The sequence below is a fragment of the Rhamphochromis sp. 'chilingali' genome, assembly GCF_963969265.1.
Source record: "Rhamphochromis sp. 'chilingali' genome assembly, chromosome: 18".
NCBI lineage: Eukaryota > Metazoa > Chordata > Actinopteri > Cichliformes > Cichlidae > Rhamphochromis > Rhamphochromis sp. 'chilingali'.
In genome coordinates this window covers 4,655,845-4,668,374 of record NC_137945.1, presented here as the reverse complement: position 1 = coordinate 4,668,374, position 12,530 = coordinate 4,655,845, and the positions used below count along the sequence as shown (strand labels likewise).

The window sequence follows — 12,530 nt, the reverse complement described above, 5'->3', positions numbered from 1 at the left end:
CCCAACAACAAAGTCTTATTTAAGCGATTAAATATTAGTTCTGTTAATATAGTTATTGTAGGGACGCTCTGAACTCGTCTACGGCCCAGATTCGGTGCACATGTATGTGCAGATTCCTGTGTGATAGATAAAACGCTGTGATTAAAGCCATTCACGCAGAGTGGATTCCCCACTCTGCGTGAATGGTACTCGTGGTCATTGATCAACGGTCATCATAATTTGTATGTTAACGATGATGAAACTGACACCAAGTTTCAGTCCTTATGCAGATGCACCGAAGAAGTCACGCTGATGAGTGAAAACACGACGTCCAGATGAACAAAGTGAACTTTCTGGGAATTCTTTACCTGGATGATTGAGGACTAACCATTTGTACATTTATGTGAGTGCATTATTCATGTGAAAGTGTGTAGCGTAGTTATTTTCAATAACTTTGGGGCTGTTTAGCATCTCTTTAAAGACAAAATCCTTTTAAGTGTTTTTGTGCTTTTTTCTCTTCGTGCGTGGTTTGAGTAAGTTAGCCATCATCGCAAACCGGCTATGTTTAGGGATTTTTTTCTTTCTCGTTGGAGTGATTCCTCTTGGTAAATACACGATCTTTGATGCAGCGCCGCACTACGCCCTTCAGTTCCGCCCAAAAGGGAAATGACGCCGGTGCAGAAAATGGCGTCCGCAGAGCCTGTGGTCCGCTGTGGCTTTTTACCCGTTTAATTTAGCTCCGTGTGGGGGGTCTGTGCGATTGGCAGATGGACGCTGATGCCAACATGGCAGTGCAACGCTGCCACCCGCTTTCTTGATCTCGGAATCGAACTCGCAACTTGATGTCCGACGGAGCCAGAGCTGGCTGGTCGAAGAGGGGTTGTGGAGATTCGCACCGCCGAGGTGAGACGGCTGGATTCAGGCTAAGCTAAAGCGGCTCCGCCGGTCTAAGCAGCTGTCGGAGCCCCTGTAGCTCCAACTCGGAGTCGTGACAGCGAGTTTAGCCAAACACGGAGCGAAATATCCGCTCAGTTTGCGACGGTTTCCTCCTTTATTTTCCACAAATGTACGCCGCCATGTTCCGTCAGTACAGCCGAGTGTGGGGACCGTTATCCGCCAGGGTTAGCCTTTGTTTTGGCGCTCCAGTCGCGGCTCGGAGCAAGCTGTCCCCCCGCTGCTGTTTGAAGAAGTAAACACGGAAACCGAGGGCAATTTAAACCGCGTGTTGGTGCAGATTTAACACGTTAGCGGGAGGCTTATTTTGGTGACAAGTGTGCGGATGTTTTCTTTTTCACCTGGAGGCAGACCCAGGTGAGGTCAGCCACCGGGTGAGAGAGATGAAAACGAGGCTAGACCGATTCAGCGAGCTGCTTTCTGTTGCCTACATCCCGTTTTCCCTGAAAGCAGTGCTGACAGGACTAATCAGCTATGGTACCAAACAAGCTTAAACAAAGCCTCAACTTTCGTTAACAATTTAGCCTTAACACACATTTCCAGCTCCGCTAGAGTAGCTTAGCATGATCCTCATTTCTCAGAGGCGGAAGACATTTGGCATATTCACAAAAGCATTAATATAATAAAAAATCTCAATCTTCATAATTAAAACATCTCAAACTGGGACACGCACGCACACGTGGGACCTGACTTGGAGAGCAGGTTGAGAAGAAACACCTCTCACACAAACGAATGTATCTGTTCAGTACTTGTCGCTTTAACGTTGGATTTTCCTTTAAATTGTCACAGGTGAAACTCTTACCAAAGAGCCAGTAAATTAAATATTCATGTAAACTGCAGAGGATGTGTGTTTTACAGCACTTCTGTGCACGAGAGCTGTGATTTACAAGGCCCTGAATGCAGCGTGGACTGTTTGATGGGTATCCTCTTCATCTAAGCCTTCTTTGTCTCTGAGAGCATCTTTTTCTGTCTCCCGTCAGAACCAGGCAAGCACAAACACAGGAAATGCGAGCGGCCCCTTAGCGCTCAGCCGTCGAAGCCTGTGATTGTTCGCCCGGGCTCCAAAAGGTACGTCAAACACGCAGAACTGCACCATAAATATACATTTTTATCTCCACGCTGCCCTCCTCCAGACCATCTGCCTCATTTCGGCCGCTGAGTTTTAGGATGTGATGGGGGAAGGGCGAGGGGTCAAAGGTTAAAGTCTTGGCTCCTTAAATTTAGCTATGATACCAGTGATTTTTAATGCTTTAGAAGTAATAGAAGTTATTCTATCAGATTTATTTCCACTTCTTCATGTACAGATGATGAAAAAATAACAATACTTGTAGTTAACTGAAATACCGAACTTAAATCGCTAGTAATAGTGATTCGATGGGTTATTTCCCACGTTTCTTTCCCATACACGCTGTTATTCCTGTCACCCATAGCTTCCATCTCCTACAAAAGTAACCTTCAGTTTTCTGTCCTTCCCATATTTTGAATCTCTTCCACGTCTCATTTTCATTTGTTTCTTAAGTATTGGTGTTTAATTAGATCTTTATTTTGGTTGTTAAATTCCAGTTTATTACAGTCTGGGTGGTTTTAAATTCAGGGGTTATTTTGGTTTCATCTCTTGAAAACAATAACTTTATATCTGACCCCAGAGTCTGAGCTTTTACCATCTGTGTCTTCAAATAGGGGGAAAGAACACAATCTCATATTTAGACTGAAGTTCGGACCCAAAAAGCTACATCAGGGTATCGTATGATTTCGCTGCACGTCAGCAGCAGAAGAGCTGACGTAGCTAAAAGCAGCATCAGTTTGGAGGGATTTCTCTTCTCCTGTTCGGTCTGTGAGGAGGTCGCATGTAGTGAAACTGAGAGCAGAGGAAGTAGAAACGGGCACGGTGTGCATCACTAGTCAACTAGACCTTTAAAAGGTGATGCTCTTGCTAGCTGGAGGTGCTGGCCTCGTACCGTGATTGTTGTCATGAAGTTATCAGAGTCTGACAGCAAAATCTTGGAGGATAATCAGCAGGTAACCAACAGAATCCTAAATACAACTGATTTCCATGCCAGCCTGTTCCTGAGGTGGATAACCTCCAAGATTTCCCCCCAAAAAACAAAATGCAGGCTGTAATAAACTGGAATCCTCTTTTAATCCCACCATCATTTTACCTCCATTCAACTTTTATTTATATTTTTTGTATCATGATGAGTAAACGCACTGAGTTGATCATGTATATGAACACTAAACTGCTGAAATGAGACTAAAAGCATACGGATGATTTCTGATTGTAAATCACATGTTTCTGGTGGAAGTTTGCAGGCGTTCACGCTTTAATTGTGTTGGCTTTGTCGTCCAGGTGATTGACGCTCAGAAAAGGGACTTTGTTAGCATCTGCTGGACACAAGGGGCACTGTCCTCTGATTGGCTCGGACAACCCCCTCTGACATGCCCGTGGCCAATCAGAGGTGAGTGTGCTGCGTGTGTGTTTACGTTCTCGGTGAGCACGTGTGAGTTTCTGTGTGTTTGTGTTGTGTGTGCCTCGTGTGAAGGGTTTTCTCTCTTCTCCGTCAGCTGGTGTGTTGCAGTTGGTGCGCGGCGGCTGAAGTGCAAAGCTTTTTAACATCCCTTTAAACGACCTTCCAGCTCCTCGCTTACTGTTTCTCAGCACCTTTGTGTCCTTGGAGAGACGTCTCTTCTCTGTGTGTTCAGTTGATTTTCGTGTGGTTGTCATTTCCTCACGGTTCATCCCTTTCTCCTCGTTCACGCTTCTCTTCTGGCTCGCTCGCGCCTTCAGGTGTGTTATGTCGGGGGCGGATGTGGAGGTGTACCTGTCTCAGGTGCACGATGGGAGCGTGTCGTCGGGCTTCAGGGCGCTGTACGAGGAGCGTCTGCTGCTGGACGTCACGCTATTGATCGAGGAGCACCACTTCCAGGTACGCAACTACAGCACATGTCACACAATGGTCCATTTGAAGGATGACTCTAGGTTTGGCCTTTCTCCTCCTTTGACCCCGTTTGGTTTGCTCCTCCCACTTTCAGGCCCACAAGGCGCTGCTGGCCACCCAGAGCGACTACTTCCGGGTCATGTTCACGGCAGACATGAGGGAGCGGGACCAGGACAAGATCCACATGAAGGGGCTGACGGCTGCTGGGTTCGGCCACATTCTCCGCTTCATGTACTACGGCTCGCTGGAGCTCAGCATGCCCACGGTGCAGGAGATCCTGCAGGTAACTCGCACGCAGTTCAACGGAGCTCCTTGTGAGCCTCAAAATTCAATCCGCGTCTTCCTCTCCCCGCAGGCGGCCATGTACGTCCAGCTGACGGAGGCGGTGGAGTTCTGCTGCTCCTTCCTGCTGGCTAAGATCTGCCTTGAGAACTGCGCCGAGGTCATGCGTCTCCTGGAGGACTTCAGCGTGGGCGTGGAGGGCGTCCAGGAGCAGCTCGACAACTTCCTGCTCGAAAACTTTGTCCCACTCATGAGCCGACCCGACTTCCTGTCCTACCTCAGCCTCGAGAGACTGCAGGTTTGATCAAACGAGCGCAGATTTTAACTATAAATGCAAAACGTGCTTGTATGTCGCGCTTTTCTTTGTTATGAAGTCTGAGGAAAAGTTGTTAAAGCGACAGTTTAGAGTCAGTTTGACAAAGAAAGACGTTTCTAAACTGATAAAATGATCGACTATAATCTTTATTTATAGAAAGATTCTGGAACTAAACTGTTTTACTTCTTTCTGATTTAAAAAACTTATCTGAAAATGTGTGTTTACTCTTCTTAATTTGCACTCCTGCAGGCATCCTCACACCTTTAATAGGAGCGTGTTTTATTGACAGTCCTGGGCTGTCTGACTCCTGGTGTGTGTTTTAAAGAAAAATGCAAATACATTAGTGAGGTACAAATGGCCCAGACTGCAAGAGAAATGTTTCCCGGGGGGTTCAGGAAAAAGCGATGAGCAAATTAAAGGCACATTTGCTGTTCTCAGTACTCATAAAGTGCATTTTATGCAGCAGCTGTCGGTAAATACCAACGAGAGAGTTTAGCGGTTTCATGGTGGATAAATCTCACCGTTAAAGTCAAACTAATCCAAAGTAAAGCCTCCACGGTCCTGTTTAAGTCCTTTTTTAACCTTCTCGTTCCTGTTATGTGTTAATTCGTGCAGATGTCAGTAAAGTCATGTAGCCAGCTTTAATAAGGAGGTGGAAACATAACCTGAATTCATTCCTATGAAGTGTTAGTTAATCTGAGACAAAGCAGCAAACACAGAGTGTGCAGCTGTGATCACAGCCTCTCTGTGAGCTGACGGTGCAGAGACGTATGTGGAGAATAAGAAGTTCTCCCTGAGAGGCAGAGGAGGTGTAAGAAAGAGACGGGAGAGGAAGATTATTACTTTGAGATGTAGCAGCTGCTCAGTGACATTTGATAGAATAGAAATTTAAAGCTTACGTGTAATCGTAGGTTTAGACCTGCAGAGACTCGGGCACATGCACAGGTCTCTGATGGGATGGATTTTCTGTTTTGGGAGTAATATTTTGTTGAAAATGCTCCAGAGATGCCTTAATGTTTTCTGCTGTATTGCATTTTCTTATCTGCACTGTTTTCTCTAGTTGCTGTGGATTGATCTCTTGTGGTCTCTGTAGTGTTTGTGGAAGTTGCAGTGGCAACAAACCTGCTCTGCCCCTCTGTGTCTGATCCAGGCGTACTTGAACAGCGACGCTCTGAGTCGCTTCCCAGAAATCGAGCTGTACGAAGCAGTGCAGGCGTGGCTGCGGCACGACCGGCGGCGCTGGAGGCACACGGACACCATCGTGCAGTCCATCCGCTTCTGTCTCATGACCCCGGCCAACATCTTTGAGAAGGTGAGCGCTGCTTTCTGACCGACGTAAATGGGGGCGGTCGCCTTCATTTTTTGAACTCCGTTGGCTCGACGCAGGTCACCGTAGCAACGTTAAGCCTACAGCCAGCCCCATAATTCACAGCTTTCCTCCACTCAGGTGAAGACGTCGGAGTTCTACCGTTACTCCAGGCAGCTGCGGCAGGAGGTCGATCAGGCTCTCAGCTACTTTCATGATGTCAACCAGCAGCCTCTGGTGGAGACGCGCTCCAACCGCATCCGCTCCGTCCGCCCGCAGACGGCCGTGTTCAGGGGAATGATTGGCCACAGCATGGTCAACAGCAAGATCCTCCTGCTGCAGCGTCCAAAGGTAGCCGCTCGTTTACGTACAAAATTGGCTACATGCTTGTACCTTTTTGTGTGCTTCCTGTCTGACACGTCTATCTTGCCTCCCTTTCTGAGCGCTCCTCGTCCCATCGGCTGTTGGGGAGAATATCTCCGAGTTGCCTCGCTGAGCCTGTAATCCTCCTTTAAAGTTCAGGATGGAGTGTTTGGATCTAACTGGTTACCTGTGTCTCAGGTGTGGTGGGAGCTGGAGGGACCTCAGGTGCCGCTGCGACCCGACTGCCTGGCCATCGTCAACAACTTCGCCTTCCTGCTGGGCGGAGAGGAGCTGGGGCCCGACGGTGAATTTCACGCCTCCTCTAAAGTGTACCGCTACGACCCTCGACAGAACTCGTGGCTACGCATGGCGGACATGTCTGTGCCCAGGTGAGAGAAGCCCGAGGTCATGGCTGCATAGTGAAGAGCTGATTTCCTCGCCAACCTTCTTCTGAGTTGTTTGTTTGTCGTTCGCAGGTCAGAGTTCGCCGTGGGCGTCATTGGAAAGTTTATTTATGCCGTGGCGGGCCGCACGCGAGACGAGACCTTCTACTCCACGGAGCGATACGACATCACAGAGGACCGCTGGGAGTTCGTGGACCCGTACCCCGTCAACAAGTACGGCCACGAGGGAACCGTCCTGAACGGGAAACTGTACATCACGGGCGGCATCACCTCCTCCTCCACCTCCAAACAGGTGTGCGTGTTCGATCCGGGCCGGGAAGCAGGAGGTGGGGGCGGAGGGGGGAGCGCGGGCGGGTCGGACTCACACAGGACACGCGCTGGCCGCGGCCCGCTGCTGCCCGGCACCCACGCCAGCTGCTGGGAGAACAAATCTAAAATGAACTACGCCCGCTGCTTCCACAAGATGATCTCTCACAACGGGAAGCTGTACGTGTTCGGAGGCGTGTGCGTGATCCTGCGGGCGTCCTTCGAGTCGCAGGGCTGCCCGTCCACGGAGGTGTACAACCCAGAGACTGACGAGTGGACCATCCTCGCCTCCATGCCCATCGGGCGCAGCGGTCACGGGGTGGCGGTGCTGGACAGGCAGATCATGGTGCTGGGCGGTCTGTGTTACAACGGCCATTACAGTGACTCCATCCTCACATTCGACCCAGAGGAAAACAAGTGGAAGGAGGACGAGTATCCCAGGATGCCTTGCAAACTGGACGGTCTGCAGGTGTGCAGTCTGCACTTCCCAGAGTACGTGCTAGAGCATGTGAGACGCTGCAGCTGAGGTCTGCTCCACCGCACGCCTCCTTTTATAGAAACGCACCGTCACGGACTGAAGTTTCCTGCTGAGGGGTGGGGGGGGCGGGATCAGGTGTTTACAGGTGGGAGACTACAGGCTTTTAAACTGGAGACCAGCACTTACCTTAAGGTGAGGAAAATGGCTGGGGCCATAGCGTTGCTCTTCCTAAACGAAGGAAGCAGCAGTCAAAGCGTGGCGCGTGAGACGCCACCCGTGAACATTTTTAGCTTTCTCAGAAAATACAGGAAAAAGTAATCGTTTGGAGGAAAGAAAAATGGTTTCATTCTGCCGCTTTATGTTCGGACTATGGTCAGCTTCCTGTTCTACTTCTCACCTTCTGTATTTAGGCGCTCCGGTCAGGCTTACCGCAGAAACGCACTGGAAGCGCCCGATTCTGATGCACCAGTCGAACAGACCTGCACCACAAATCCTACTTGAATTAGGTTCATTTCTTTTGAAGCCACCTGTTAGTGAGTGATTATATCAAACACTGGAAAATGCCCTATAAATATATAACAACAAACATGCAGTCGGGTATAGAAACAAGATGTAACACTGTAGTGTAGTCATTTTAGAGCCTCTCCAAATATACAACTGTCGACGCTTTAACCTGCTAACGGCTATCAGCTGTTATGAATTCGCTTCCAGTGCGTTCCAGCTTTCAGTCCTAATTCAGCTCTTTGCTCCCAGATATCATCAAACTACGCTCATGTTCATCCAGCACAGCATCACTGTCCTCCTCTTCCTTCCTCTGTCTCACAGTTTGAGAGTAAATGTATCCTGACAGTGATGATGATGATGATGATGATGATGGACCTACACAGCTTTACTCACTCTCATCTACATTCCCTGCACTTTATTGGTTGTTATTGTGTGTAAATGCACAATTTTCCCCTCCCAGCGGCTGAATGTGCTGTAATGCTGGAGACGCGTGTCTGAAATTAACTTTATGGCTGACAAGTCAAGACTGACTAAAAGAGTTGAAACATTTGAGAAACAATGGACCTCATGCAAGAACATTTTAATGCATTATGCTGATGATAAAGGACCAGAAACGGTTATAAAAACATTAACCAGAGTGATGTTGTCAGAAGTACTGTTAGCTGTATGAAAAATGAGTTTTGAGGCTGAATATCAAACTCTAAAGTAGTTTTCTTGTTAAGCATAAAAAGTGACATAATTGTACCCACTCAACATTTAAAATGAAGACCGTGCACCCTGTCTTAGAACAATATTCCATTTTAACCTCTTTGAGAAACAATAGCTTGTTTATTACCCTTACAGCCAAGTTTCTGCCACTTAGCAAATACATTTGAATATATGACTTAAGGGTCACATGAAATTTCTTAATGCTGTTGAGATCTGCTAAGCTTACTGGTATAACTACAATCCGGTTTAGCTAAGGCTAGCTCTGACAATATTAGCTGGTGCATCAGCACCTAGCATTATATCCTACTGAGTTAAGTAGTACATTTAACTGTTGTTTTGTAATGCATATTACAGTTGCATCATTGGTGATTTTTAAAGACACTTTAAATTACAACTTGCATGAAAATACCAAAAATAAGAGTATCTATTCAGATTTATGCAAACTAGCATTAGCCACAGTTTGACTGACTTTTATCTCTTTCTGTTCTAAACTGGTTTAGCTGCAGTCAAATGATCTTTAAACTCATTAAAATGAATGGTAATTTCCAGATGGCAAATAGGACAATATTTATACCTATCTCTATTCAGGCTTTAATGTTAGCTGCTATTACAACAGCAGCTAGCTTTTTACTGTTTAAGCCCCCATAACCTTAGCAGTGCTAACTACCTAGTTAACCATCTATGGAACCTACTAAAAGCTGCTTAGTTAGCTGGTGTTCGCAGGAGTTTAGCTCCTTTAACTTTATTATGAACTTATTAAAATGGTCTCTGTAACATATCAAACTGAACAACCAAAATGTTAGTCTTATAAATTTACAGACAGCAACACAGGGTTTTTAATTTTAGCTAAGATTAGCCTTGGCTATCTGAAGATGGCCATCTGCCTTTGGCTGTCTAATTGGTTTTCTTTCCAAAGCTGTAAATGTATTTATCACTTATAGTGGGGAAAAGTAGTTTAAGAAAGATGAACCATAACAATAAGTCCAAAAGTAAATTTTCTGTTTTACAGCATTGCCAAGCTAATTGGTGTTAGCTTGAAGACATGGTTTGTTTCAATTGTGTCATTTCTATGGAAGGTTGTTTCTACAACTTGAAGGGAGAAAATCCTATAAAAATGAATATAAATCTGTATTTTTGGTCATCGCAAAACATAATGAATATTTATACTTAAATCTTCAAGTTTGGTATCACAAAAATTTTGACTTGCTTAAAAGTAACTTAATGTCTAACTTGGACATTTAGACAAAATTTCAAGATGCTGAAGTGAAATTTTGTTGCAAGTTGAAATTTTTACTTTTTTCAATCCGGCAGCTTCTTGTTTTGTTTGTTTGTTTTTTCTTTTTTTCAGGGGTGAAAATAAGCTTCCATAGATTGCACATCTCACAATGAAATACAGAAGTATTTCTGTATTTATTTATATTTAAATATTTATAATAATTAAAAAAAAGATCTTTACGCAAAAGTAGCTGTGGCTAACTCAGACTCTAACTGTAGCTTTGTAGTTACTATGCTTTTGTTTATAATCTATTCCATGAACTTGAGGTAGCAATGACCACAAAGTGGAAAAATAGATGGCAGCCATGATGGCTACCCTTATCAGGAGTTTAGCTAAATCTTAACAGTAAGACTTAGCTTTAGCATTAGTAAGGTGACCCATGGCTTTTTCAGCAGCTAGCTTTCTCCTGAGTTTAGCAATCTGGTTTGCTGCAAAAATACACTTTTTCTAGCCGTTTGTTGTACATGTAAATTTAAAAAGCTATTTTCTTAACAAAGGACACACTTATATTGCACATTTTTGTATATACAATGAAAAAGATCAAATCAAAACCGTGACAGCTGATCATATATGTATTTAATGTCTTGATTTACTGTTCGCACCCCAAAGATTCTTTCAAATCTGCTTCTATTCGTATTAGAGGTTCTTGCTTCAGGTTCATTGTTTCTTTGGTTGGTTTACACACTTCATATTTTATCTCTACAGACAAGATCTGTGTTTCAATGTAAGCTGCAAACACTGGAGGTCAGTATAACCAAAGCATTAAGCTGCGAAAGAATCAAACAGTTACCAGCCAGTGTTTAAATGACTTGCACCAGTGGTGTGTTCATTTCAGACATTAAGGTTTCGCCTTCCCCAGCTGATGCAAACTCCGTCTTTGTAGCTTGCACGTCTCAGCAGTGGGACGCCTCGATCCTGCAGCCCAGTAAGCCGTGCTCGATGACCAGCTCCGTGCTTGTATTGTTTTTATTTTTGTCTTTTTTGTTTTCATGAGCCAACTGTGAAAAAGGGCTAGAGCACACACTGATGCAGTTTTGTCTGTTAGCTGTATATTTAAGTTATTTATTTTCTACAGGTATTGCTTTTCACTGAGCTATGCAGTAACAGTTGTAGGATTATTTATTATGACGAGACTTCATCATAAGTCGTGTTGTTTTCAGGTCGTACCTCATCGTCTGTCCTTATTTCATACTCGGGCCGTCTGTCTTCTCTGCATGTGGCTCATCGACGGATGCTTTGAGAGGTTTTTCTTTCAGTCTTAAGGCGTACTTTAAGTATTGCAGCACCTTTGCATTTTCCTGTATGAAAGTTCTCAGAGTGTCATACTTCGCGTTCCTCTTCTTGTAGCAGCGTCAGGCTGTCCACAAATCTGTCGAGTCCTGAGCTGCAGCTTTAACAGTGTCTCTGCAAAGCCACTTTGGTTTCTTTGATGGGGACATAATCCCCAAATGGTTGAAAATCTTCCCCCACCTACACGCCTCTGCAGCAGGTGAGAGGCATGTCCCTGCAGTAGATAATTTACGTCGCATTTCATCTCTTTGTTGACATTTCAAAAGCTTGAGTCAGCAGATTTAGGACATTTTGCTGCAGAGGTTAATGTTTTGTTTTTTTAATCAGCTAAACGTTGCAGCCATATCTCTGTACCAACAAGTCATTTAACAACTGATTTGGACACTTTAACCCAGTCAAACTCCTATAAAAATTGAAGTTGAAGACCAAACAATAACACAAAATAAACTTTTTTTTTTGCTTTTAAGTTCTGTGAACAGTTCAGTGCTTCAGATCTGTTTTAAAACTCTTGTGCTCTCTTTACTTTAGCTCAGCGCTTCTCAAACTGTGGGGCAGGCCCCACTGATGGGCCACAGAGACACCGCATGAAGTGCAAGGATGATGAGAAGCAAAATAGGAAGTGATTCTAAGCTGAATAAAATGTTTTTTGTAAGCAAATAAAACGGCGTAGATTGATTGAAATTCAAATTGGGTCCCTTTCTACTGTTAGTGATTTTAAGGACCTCCTAAATTTAAGTGCATGGTTCTGCTGTCTTAACTGAGGCAGGAAAATGAATCTCTTCATTAACTGCTCCTCTCTTCACATCTCCGTGTCCCTATACTCTGCAGCTGATACCTTAAACGTCATGTGCCACTGCAGTCCGCTCGCTGCTCTTCCTCTTCCTCCTTCTCTCATGTCGCCATTTGAAGAAGAAACTTGTAACCAATAAAGTACTACTGTCCCAATTCGAGGCACATCCAGTCATAGCGCAGCATCCTTTAGTCCACCAGTCTGTCAGTAGGAAAACAGAGTAGAGGATTAAAAAAAGGCATACCTTGCTACAACGACTGTATCTGAAAAAGAAAGTAAAATCAGATTAACATATCTTATAATCTGAGTAGAAACTCTTTGGAAATGATTTGTAACTTCTTTCCAGAAATAAATGTTCATATTGGTCAACTTTCACCTGCATTTGTGCTTTTCTGACTCTGTTTACTTTGTCTACATGACATTTCCCCCATTACAGATTAATGAAGCCAGTTGAAGAATGAAAATGAATTAAAACCTGCATGCAGGTTTATTATAATTATTATAAAAATCCATACAATATGCAAATATCAGCTGATATTTGTATGTGCACAATTATGACTGAAGTTGTTTATTTACTTTGCAATGTTACAGCTGAGACTGACAGAAAAAAATAGATGTAAATAAATGTGATTATTAAA

The 12,530-nt window shown here is 44.6% G+C and overlaps 1 protein-coding gene across 5 annotated transcripts; it reads left to right on the top strand.

Annotated features, from left to right (window-relative positions):
- Nucleotides 1–541: 541 nt before the first annotated feature.
- On the top strand, nucleotides 542–12,267 carry klhl15 (kelch-like family member 15). Of its 5 annotated transcripts, none has more exons than XM_080865851.1 (9): nucleotides 550–882; nucleotides 1,914–2,001; nucleotides 3,719–3,857; nucleotides 3,964–4,152; nucleotides 4,225–4,449; nucleotides 5,618–5,779; nucleotides 5,915–6,124; nucleotides 6,335–6,525; nucleotides 6,613–12,267. In XM_080865851.1, exons 1-9 carry the CDS (start codon nucleotides 822–824, stop codon nucleotides 7,370–7,372), a joined length of 2,025 nt encoding a protein of 674 aa, XP_080721977.1. In that variant the 5' UTR covers nucleotides 550–821; the 3' UTR covers nucleotides 7,373–12,267. The 5 variants fall into 5 exon arrangements, with proteins under 5 accessions (XP_080721976.1, XP_080721977.1, XP_080721980.1 ...); XM_080865854.1 differs by lacking the exon at nucleotides 550–882 and adding an exon at nucleotides 3,281–3,389; XM_080865850.1 differs by having other exon boundaries at nucleotides 542–882; nucleotides 3,964–4,449.
- Nucleotides 12,268–12,530: the final 263 nt, after the last annotated feature.